General features: G+C 42.4%; 1 protein-coding gene across 1 annotated transcript; it reads left to right on the top strand.

Annotated features, from left to right (window-relative positions):
• The first annotated feature begins 6,076 nt into the window (after positions 1–6,076).
• On the top strand, positions 6,077–10,477 carry LOC147102145 (fibrinogen-like protein 1-like protein). Its single transcript, XM_085965075.1, has 2 exons — positions 6,077–6,176; positions 9,017–10,477. Exons 1-2 carry the CDS (start codon positions 6,101–6,103, stop codon positions 9,625–9,627), a joined length of 687 nt encoding a protein of 228 aa, XP_085821201.1. The 5' UTR covers positions 6,077–6,100; the 3' UTR covers positions 9,628–10,477.
• Positions 10,478–11,160: the final 683 nt, after the last annotated feature.

The following is an 11,160-nucleotide window of genomic DNA, read 5'->3' as shown; positions in this document are numbered from 1 at the left end:
TCCTCCCCCCCTATAGCCCCCTGTTTGTCCAGTGTTGGGATATTCTTAGTGTCTTCTACTGTAAAGACTGATACAAAATATTCATTCAGTGTTTTTGCCATCTCCATATTTCCCACCATTAATTTCCCGGTCTCATCCTCTAAGGGACCAACATTTACTTTAGCCACCCTTTTTCTTTTCATATAACTATAAAAACTCTGACTGTCTGTTTTTATATTTTTTGCTAATTTACTTTCATAATCTATCTTCCCTTTCTTAATCAATCTTTTTGTTATTTTTTGCTGTCTTTTAAAGTTTTCCCAATCCTCGATCCTCCCACTAGATTTGGCTACCTTATATGCCCTTGTTTTTAGTCGAATACGATCCTTAATTTCTTTACTTAGCCACGGATGGCTGTCTTTTCTTTTACACCCTTTTCTTCTCAGTGGAATATATATTTTTTGGAAGTTGTAAAATAACTCCTTAAATGTACACCACTGATCATGTATCATCTTACCCTTTAATCTATTTTACCAATCCACTCTACTCAATTCCGCTCTCATACCTTCATAGTCTCCTTTATTCAAGCTTTGCACGCTTGTTTGAGATCCAACCTTCTCACCCTCTAATTGAATATGGAATTCAACCATGTTTTGGTCACTCATTCCAAGGGGATCCTTTACTAGGACATTTTTAATTAATCCTGTCTCGTTACACAGGACCAGATCTAAGGTTGCTTGCCCCCTGGTCGGTTCAGTTACATACTGCTCAAGAAACCCATCCCTAATACACTCAATGAACTCATCCTCAAGGCAGCCCTGCCCAATTTAATTTGTCCAATTAATATGATAGTTAAAATCCCCCATAATTATAGATGCTCCCTTATTACAAGCCTCAACTATTTCCTGATTGATACTCTGTCCAACAGAGTTGCAACTGTTCGGAGGCCTATAGACTACGCCCACTAGTGTTTTTTTCCCCTTATTATTCCTTACCTCCACCCAAACTGTTTCATTATCCTGATCTTTTGACCCAATATCATTTCTCTTTAAACAGTGATTCCTTCCTTTATTAACATAGCCACCCCACCTCCCCTTCCTTCCTGCCTGTCCTTCCTGATTACTCTTCTTAAACCAACAGAATCCCAAATACTTAACTTTTCCCCTTTACTTAAACTGCTTAAGTAACCTTATCAAGAATGATTTAAAGAGAAGTAACAATTAAAGAACTCTCACACTTACCCAAACTCACAGCGCTCTCTGCTGACCTCGCACTCAGTGCTTGCTCGCACTAGCAATGGTCTTTTTATACTGTTTGTTTGTTTGCAGCCAAATGAGTCACCCCTGCTGATTGGTTAGAAAACTGGTTTTCACTGCCTGCTGTGCCAATTTACTCCTACTGCAGTGTAACCTTGTTTTACTCTTCTTAAACCAACAGAATCCCAAATACTTAACTTTTCCCCTTTACTTAAACTGCTTAAGTAATCTTATCAAGAATGATTTAAAGAGAAATAACAAATAAAGAACTCTCACACTTACCCAAACTCACAGCACTCTTTGCTGACCTCGCACTAAGTGCTTGCTCACACTAGTGCTTGCAGGCAAGTGGTCATTTAATTTTAATATTTCCCCTGCTCCCTGGATGACCTTTGGCCTTGGGAACTTCTAGCTGCTGCTTCCCAGGCCATACAGATGACCCAGACCAGAATAATCATGAGCACAACTCCTCCGGTATGCTTCACATGCCTAGCGAGGGACTGGAGAAGGACATTGGCCCTATGGTGCTATCATTGGCACAAAGATCAAATCAATAACTATATAGAAGCCACTAGAAGGTGGATTCTTTAGAAAAACTCTTCCTCATTCTTCTCCAACTTGTTGACAACTTCTGTAAAACGAAATATGCCAACGATGCAATGCTGAAAAACAAAACAAAGAAAGGTGTTTGAGGCAATAAGAAAGTAACAATAGACAATAATTAATACATAAGAATACAATAGAATTTATTATAACAACAGAAAAAGCTGGAAATACTCAGCAGGCCAGGCAACATCTGTGGAGAGAGAAACAGAGTTAACATTTCAGGTCGAAACCCTTCTTCAGAATTTATGGATGTGACAAGATGATCTATGTGAAAATACCAGCAGTGTCGCATTCTTGCAGGTATTCCAGGACCTAAAATGCAGTTTCGGTAAATGATCATAGTGTAAACATGGCAACAGTTCACCCATCATTGAAATACAGTTTCCCAGAAATTCGGGTCTCCATGGGTGAGTACGCATGGGGTACTCACTCATAAGCCCAATGGAAGTGCCAGTTTCGTGCATGCACTGCGCATGCGTGAAAAACCGCCACTTCCATTCCCCTGAAAGAAGGGGTTCAGAAGTCGAACGCATGCTGCACGTGCGCATCGAACTTACGTTTTTTTTGCAGGTTTTCCCAGGAAGGTAAGTCTCCAGAAGTTAGACATGTAAAAAGCAGTCGCAAGGCCTGCTTTTTACAAGGTAAGTGGTGAATTAATTAAAATTAAAACATTTTATCCACAGGTTTATTATTTTTAAATACTTTAAAGAAAGGTAAGTTTATTTTTAGCCCCGTTAGAAAATGTAATTATTTTTTCCAAAAATTTAAATTATTGTTTAAAATAGTTATTTCATGTAATTTATAGTTTATTTAAAAATGTGATTTAAAAAAAAAGTTATTTGAACATTTAGTGATGTTTTGGGGCTTATAGTATTTATAAGTTTGACAGGTCTTCCTGTCAAACTTATGAATGAAGCATTCCCTGCTGCCATTGGCTCTCCATGGCCCACGTGATCCCAGGGGACGCATCGAACTAACTGCGCCCCTGGGATACGCAAGCACTGCACGCCGGCAGTTGGAGGAGGCCCAGGATCGCAATTCCACGCGGGCCCACAGCTCAACGGCCGGCGCGTAAGGTAAGTGCAGGTCGGGGGCTTGCACCCGCGGGAAGCCCCCGACCCGAATTTCTGGGCCAGTAAATGTGGTGGAGCTACAGAACACATGACTGAGACAGGGTAAAAATATTACACAGCTCATTAATGCTGAAAGATACAGGGCCTCACAGATATAATATTTGTAATATTACCTTTACAAAACTTGCTTAAGGTGCAAGTAAATCCCCTCCCCAAAAAGCAGTTACTGTAACCCAAACTACCCACTGTGGATTTCACGGTCTGCGTCAGATTCATGTACTTCATTTGTTTATTCTTCCTCCTTCCCAAAACCTCTTATTCTCAGTTAGGTACATGATTATGAGATATGTTTCTTCATCCCATAGTGAATTTGTGATTCTTGTGGATGCTTCAGACTGCACCAAGAGCCAGTCTTGAGCTGTACAAGGCCAGAAAACCATTGTATGGGTGAGGATGCAGTGGTCCCCATGTTTTCAATGGAGCTACTCTGGGACAGGGAAACACCTCCTATCCGTGAGGCTGTGGAACGTCCTGGCTGGCAGGGAAGGAAACCTGCTCATACCTTGATCTCACTAGCCCAATGTTAAAAAGGGGTGTCAGTTTCCACTGACCCATGTGTATTTCAAATAAATTTTACTGACACAATCTTACAGTCGTTGGTTTGTATGATTTGTACCGAACCTGGAAAAAACATTGGCAAATGGAAGACAATGTTCAACCTTTTTGGGGAAAGGAGAGGGGGGTGTGGAAGGCAAATAATATTTTTAGGTCAAATTGCTTCCACAATGACAAGGCTGGCAACAGAAGATCAGAATCAAGCCAACCCTCCATTGCAACTAGATTGTCCAATACCTGAGCCAGGCTAGTCTAGCGTACTCCAAGGTACTGCTGATGATTGGCCAACCAACCTGGCTCACCGATGGGAAATGGAGGGTAGACCTGTCACTGAGGGTTGGGATATTTTCCATTAGTTCCAGATAATCCTGCAAGCCAAAGACCTAATGCAAGATGGCCCTTGCTGCACAATCAGCAAGAAGCTGCCCGGTGCTCTGTGCTGGTAAACTCCGCCATTTTAGCTAAACTCCAGCAGAACCACTGCACACACTTCGGGGCCCTTAAACATTGGCTTTTGCCAAGCTCTCTGGACTTAGGTGAGCGGGGAGTGTCCTTATAGGGAGAGAGTATATTACATATTGGGTAAACCGAAAATCTATCAACTTCGTAGCTGGATTTGGAGACTCTTAAGTCAGATGATGGTTTTCTGTGTGTATCAGACATTTATGATCAAAAGAAAAAGCAAGGTTCAAACATCCTGCAGAAACCTCTGCTCCAACTCACTCTTAATGCACTTTTACATTCTACAATCAGTTTCTGTAAAGCAGTCTCTCAGATTTTCCTCATTTATACTTCCTCCTAGCACCATTCTCCTCAGTTTACATTTCTATGTACATTTAATAAAACATTTCAGTAAAAATCCTCCTCTAGTGAAGCCTGTTTGACAGGTGGTAGAGAGAATGTCAACGCCTCTATTAGACGTCACATGCATAAGACTTCAATATTAATCACCCAACCCTTTAAAATAGAGTGGTGCTTTCCAATTCCTCAGTGTCTGGAATCCAGTTCACAATGTAAGTAACTCAGGTATCTCTGTAGCCTCTGCTGTTGTTCTGAGGAGTAATTGACAATCTGCTGTATAGTCACAGATCTGAAGGTACGGTGTGGTCAGAGCCTGACCCTGGGTTACAACCCCTACCTGCATGTGGCTTGTGAACCCTGTTCAAGGTTCAGGATTTACAGAAATGTTCTCAGACAGATCGGAGTTCTGATCCATACATGTTTGCTGGTTGTTATTAAATTGTTAACTCATTGTTGGTGTATGTTTGATGTAGTCTTTACACACAGGAGGCAACATTATAGGGTTATACTTTAACAGTAATGAGTCATTTGATATAGGTTTATATGGTAATGAGGTGATTAAGCAGTATTACTGGGTTATACTGTACTGAAGCATTTAATTAATATAGGATTATATGATAAGGGATTTAATTCATTGGATTACATGAGAATGTGATATTTAATCAGTAATAAAGGGTTATACTGTAATGAGGCATTTAGTTAATACAGGTTTATATGGTAATGAAGTATTTAATAATATAGGAGTATATGCTAATGAGCTATTTAATCTGTACTACAACAACAATAACTTGTATTTATATGGCGCCTTTAACGTAGTGAAATGTGACAAGGTGCGTCATAGGATCATTATCAAACAAAATTTGACACAAAGCCACTTAAGAAGATATTAGGACAGGTCACCAAAAACTAAGGAGCATCTTAAAGGAGGAGAAAGCGCTAGAGAGGCAGAGAGGTTCAGAGAGTAAATTCCAGAGCTTAGGGCCTAGGCAGCTGAAGGCACGGCTGCCAATGGTGCTGCAATTAACATCGGAGATCACAATTAGACCAGCGTAGAGATCTCGGAGGTTAGTGGGGCTGGAGGAGGTTACAGAGATTGGGAAGGGCCAGGCCATGGAGGGCTTTGAAAACAAGGATGAGAATTTAAAATCGAGGCATTGCTGGACCGGGAGCCAACGTAGGTCAGTGTGCACAGGGGTGATGGGTGAACGGGACTTGGTGCGAGTTAAGATATGGCAGCAGAGTTTTGGATGAGCTCACGTTTATAGATAGTGGGTTGTATTGTAATGAATAATTTATGGCTTAGTTATACTGCATAAAACTGGGCAATGAATAGTCTGTCTGATGGAGCATTGAATTTTAGCAAACGATGTGAAATCACCTTGAGGAGACAATCTGACACTACTTGGGCTTCAGAGCTGCCACAGTATAACTGTAAACAGCTGCCTTTTTAAATGTAAACTTTTTAAACTAAAAGTTTAAAATGATCCCAGGTAGGTTGCAGCATCACCAGCAACAGGAGAGTCAGCACTTCATTTACTGTAGAAATGGAAGGGGCATCCTGGGCAGAACTCTGAATATATGTTTAAACACGTGTACAAAGCAGCGTGTTGCTGCATGGAGGGTCATGTGACTCAGTAACCCTGCATTATTCTGGCAGCTCTGCAGCGGATGCGTGCCTCTCTGATGTGAGTAAAGCCAAGTCTACTATAGGATAAATTTTACAAGGTTCCTGGCGTGGAGTCTCATGAATGATCTTTTCTTTCCAGGAGAATGATGAAAATGGAGCAAGGAACTCTCTTTCAGATTAGTTTCTTCCTCTTACTTTTAGTGGCAACAATTTCAGCAGGTAAGAAATATTATTACAAATATGAGCATCAGCACCAGTCACTCGTATTTCTGAATCTTCTACTGATAATGATCCTGTTCACATTAGTGCCGTCATTCACTTGGGGTTTATTATTGCATTGTCTGGAATGGGTTCTGATTCACTCTGGCGAACAGTCTAAATTGGTCAGTCCTGGGACAAATGCAAGGAAGGAGGTAAAATGGAGGAAGAGAGGCGGGAGGCACCAGCTCTCTCGCACAATCATGGGAACCACAGCCCAGCCACAGGCAAAGATCCCAAGGTCTCCAAACTTTACAGGGAGTAGCAGAACAGAACAGAACACTGGGGCCCCACTTCTGCCCTCCTTATCACCAGAGCCACCACTGGGAGATGCTATCCTGGCCAGTAGAGGGTCAAGCATAACATACCTACAGCAATACTCAACTAGAGGGGGCCAAGTGTAAAGAGATTTATCCTGCCAGAATGGAAACGGAAACAGAGTTTTCTCCGACTGTGCTATTTTCCAAGTTGTCTTAACCCAAGTACACTGTGAAGGCAAGATATAGGAACTTAGGGACAGGAGTAGGCCGTTCACCCTCTTTAGCCTGTTCCACCACTCGATTAGATGATGCCTGGTGAATCTGTACTGCACCCCCTCCTTCCTGAGGTGCAGTGCCCAGAACTGAATACAGATGGGGTCTAGCTAATTGTAAAAGGATTGCCCTTCATAATTTTAAACACCCCCGTTAAATCTCCTCAGCCTTTTCTGCTTCAGTGGAAATTGTCCTGGTATCTCATGCAACGTTCCCTCTAAGTTGCGCGGCCGTGCAGTTCTCTACTGGTCCCACGCAGCCCAGGACCGGCTTACGCTGAATGGGCTGTGCAGCCCCTTAAAGGGGCCGCGCAACCAAAAAAAAATTAGGGGGAACATTGACACCAAGCCTATCCTCCTAACTATAGTTTTGTAGCCCTCATATTATTTTGGTGAATCATGCCGTTTCTGCGGCTTCAATGAAGCTGTAGATACTGCACATGGCATCCAAAACTGCAAATACATTATCTGTGGCTTGACCAATGTTTTCTACAATTTTATAATTACTTCTTTACTCTTGTACTCTACATTCATATTTATAAAAGCCTAAATCCTTGGCCTTTTTAATGGTTTTTGACATTAGACTAATAGGTCAATCTTTAACCAGTTTATCTTTCTCTCACTTCTTGAATAAAACTAGCTGACAGCACTAAGATAGAACAATAGAGATAGAGGATGGAACAAACGATTTACAGAATTCGTTAGGAAAATGTGTTCAATTGGGCAGATAAATGGCAGATGAAATTCAATACTGATGTGTAAAGTAACGCATATTGTTTGAAAGAATATGCACCATAAATATACAATGAATCAGAAGGAATTGGCAAAGGAAGACTAAGAAAGCGTCATGGGAGTAATATTTAACTCATCACGTTTACAATCAAGACAATATGGCATATTTTTCAAATTTGTAAATATTTTTTTTTTAAATAAACAGACAGGACAGTAGAGAACAAGTCTACAGAGGTTATTCTGGGGGCTCAGTACTGCACTGAGCAGACTACATGGAGTCTTGTGTTCAATTACATACTTCCAGTCCCCAAAATCATATACACGTGCTGAACTGGATGCAGAGGGAAGCATGTCTGCTTCCAGCGTAAAGCGGATGAGCTGTGAAAAAAGATTAGAGGTCTAAAGACCAGATAGTAAAGGGATGAACTCACTGAGGTCTAACAAAAATATGTTACATACCAGCTAAACACAGATTATTACTTCAATAAACCAGGATTGAGGGCCAGAGGGCATGGATTTAAATGAGTGAGAAATAGTTTTAAAACAGATATTAGAATAAATTTCTGATGAAGGGTCCCAGACCTGAAACGTTAACTCTGTTTCTCTCTCCACGGATGCTGCCTGGCCTGCTGAGTATTTCCAGCATTTTCTGTTTTCCAGCATCCGCAGTATTTTGCTATTATCTTAGTGTTTGGTTCACTGCCACCTCTCTTCTAGGAATGCCCACCTTGAAGAAGTTCTGCTCTTCTCGCCAACGGGAGTTCCGTTTGTCACTTTAATTCACCGCTTCACTCCCGCTCTGATCTCTCTGTCCTCGGCCTACTACATTGCTCCAATGAAGCTCAACGTAAGCTCGAGGAACAGCACCTCATCTTTCGATTAGGCACTTTACAGCCTGCTGGACTCAACATTGAGTTCAACAATTTCAGATAATTATCCCTGCCCCCATTTTTCATGCAGTATGATTTTTGCCACTCCCATTTGCAATATTTTATCTTTCCTGCCTCTTACAAAAGTACAGGATGTTCTTTCAATTCCTTCCTCCCCTCTTAACCACCCCCCCTCCCCCCTGTCTCTGCACCTGCTTAATATCTGTTACATCTCCAGCTTTTTCCAGTTCTGATGAAGGGTCCCAGACCTGAAACGTTAACTCTGTTTCTCTCTCCACGGATGCTGCCTGGCCTGCTGAGTATTTACAGCATTTCCTGTTGTTAGTTTAGAATAAACTTCTTTGCAGAAAGATAAATAAATACTTGGACCAGTTTCACAGGCAAAGTAATGCAATAATACATTAGAGACTGTAATGAGAGAATTAGGATACCAGATGATAAGCTTCAATGAGCTTAATTCCCTTTGGTCTTTTTTATCCTTGACTTTTCTTATAAAAAGAGGTACAGTCAGGACTCTTTTAGAGTATTGTATTTATTTAAGAGACTCTGCTACTGTCTGAGGGTGACCAGAGACCGAGCTCTCCTGTATCTATGCAGGATTGTGGTGTATGGAATAAAACTGATGACATGACTGTGTTTGTCTTTAGTGCCACATGACTGCGGAGAGATTCAACAAAAGAACAAAAGGGCTACTTCAGGGCTTTACGTCATCAAGCCTGTAGGATCCCCACTACTTGTGGTCAACTGTGTCATGAGACGCAACGATAGCTGGACAGTGATTCAGAAAAATACCAGAAGCAGCACGATCACCTGGCCAGAAAGCTGGACCACATACAAATTTGGCTTTGGTGATATAGTGGGTGATCACTGGCTGGGCAATGAGTATATCTACCTTCTGACCAAGCAGGCTAGATACAAACTGAGAATAGAGTTTACAGACAATAGACGGGTTACTAGATATGCAGAATATGCCTCTTTTTACATAGAACCTGAGAATGGGCAATATGTGATCAGACTTGGCAGATTCTCTGGGAATGTTGTTGACCGAATGACCCAACTTATAACCAATGCAATGATTGATAACCAGAAATTTAGTACAAAGGATAGAGATAATGATAACTCCAGGCGTAATTGTGCCTCTAGTCGTGGTGGATGGTGGTTTGACGCCTGTGGAAATGTGTACTTGAATCACAGGTACCCATACTGGGCTGGAACAAACATCCAGAATGTCACCATGATGATTCAACCAACATGTTAACAGGGGCTTTGAGGAAAGATATCAGGTTGTGTGACACTGTTATTTATTCAGTGGCCATTAACGTCATAGTTATAGGAGAAATAAAATTATTTCCATTATTACAAAATGCCAGTAGTGTGCAGTGTCCACTCCACTCTTAGTTACAACTATAGGCCCAAGTAATCAATCCCACAGGGAGCCTTAAATATACAGCACTCTACTCTTCTCCCCCTATCCAGCTGCCCCATTAATCACCACCCCATAGTCCCAAATGCATCTACTATCCCCAGTTGTTGCTATTTATACCACTCTTTCAGCAACTCGTACACACCGTCTTACCTAGTTACTATTCCCTCTGAGCACCACAGTATCCATCATTCCACCCGTCCATATACTGTTTCCCCAGCCCCTGGTTAATGGTCACAGAATAAACTGAATCAGCCTCCCCGGCAGTGGTGATGTCCAGAGTTATTTCAGGGTGCTGAAGACTTTTATAATTCTGGGATGTTCATGAATTCTGAGTCTTTCACATCACCAAAATAATCTTGCATCTCACTACGTGCATGGTCATCTCGATATCTTTCACGCCACAATCAGCTTTTGCAAAATTCTAATGCAGCAAATTATACAACGTAAGTAGATGTGAACATTTTTGTGGTCTGGGAAATACTGTACAGCAAAGTGTAACCTTGTAAGCAGAGTTTACAGACTGCGACTTGGGTTGTTTCTACTGGGGCTAACATGGCATTCTAATGCAGAGAGAATTGCATGAATCTCCTTCTGTTCCAGCTTTTCTACAGATCTGCTGTACTTTAATAATCAATGTATGTTTGATTAATGTGATCTTATCCAATAAACTCGCTTCAGCGAAGAGTTTGGCCTAGAAATTCAGTTGTTTGCGCCAGCCGCTAGCGCCTTAGGAGGAGGAGATGTGGGGCGCTAGGCGGCTAGCGGCCGGGCGCAGTGCGATCTGCGCCTCTCCCCAACTTCAGTAAAGATTTAGTGGCAGCGCAAAGCCTTTGCGCGCGCTCAGCTGCGCGTGCAGATCCTGACATCATTTCATCGTGCAACGCCCTTTGTGCGCCCCAAACCGGAAATTCAGTGGCGCCGGCCTATTGTGCGCCTGGCGCCCCTAGCAACTGGTAGAGGGGAACGGTTCCCAGTCGCTGCGGGGCGAGGGGGGCGCAAATTAAAGGGCACTCCTCCTGCAGTAGAAATGGCAGCCATTTTGCAACACTCCTTCTTTGTGAGAGACGGATCTTTGCAGAGAGACAAAGGTAGAGAGCTTTCTGTTTTGGCTCAACACTCGCACAGGTACTTGTGGCTTCAGGCCACAGCTTTGCACTTGTCTTTAACTTCAGAGCCATAGCATTGATTGGAAACATATAATGGGGGCTGCAATGGGTGCAAACGTTGGCCTTCTCCATAGTCCTGGGCGTTGTACAGATCAAGCAGCAGTGGTCAGGCCTTGCTTCAGGGCTGCAGTGTGCAGGGCGTGGCAGGCAAACAAATCCACCCTCCCCCTTTAAGAGCTCACCGGCGCCAGAGTGTCTG

Source organism: Somniosus microcephalus, chromosome 22, assembly GCF_052327205.1.
Source record: "Somniosus microcephalus isolate GS21.2 chromosome 22, FLI_Smic_1.0, whole genome shotgun sequence".
In the NCBI taxonomy this organism is placed as follows: domain Eukaryota; kingdom Metazoa; phylum Chordata; class Chondrichthyes; order Squaliformes; family Somniosidae; genus Somniosus; species Somniosus microcephalus.
Note: the sequence above shows the minus strand (reverse complement) of the source record. Positions and strands in the feature narration are given on the sequence as shown.

Bases quoted from the DNA above. Each gene is read 5' to 3' on its own strand.
- LOC147102145 (XM_085965075.1), top strand. From the start codon at position 6,101: ATGATGAAAATGGAGCAAGGAACTCTCTTTCAGATTAGTTTCTTCCTC. The intron at 6,177-9,016 runs GTAAGAAATATT...GTTTGTCTTTAG, and splicing joins AGTGGCAACAATTTCAGCAG to TGCCACATGACTGCGGAGAG.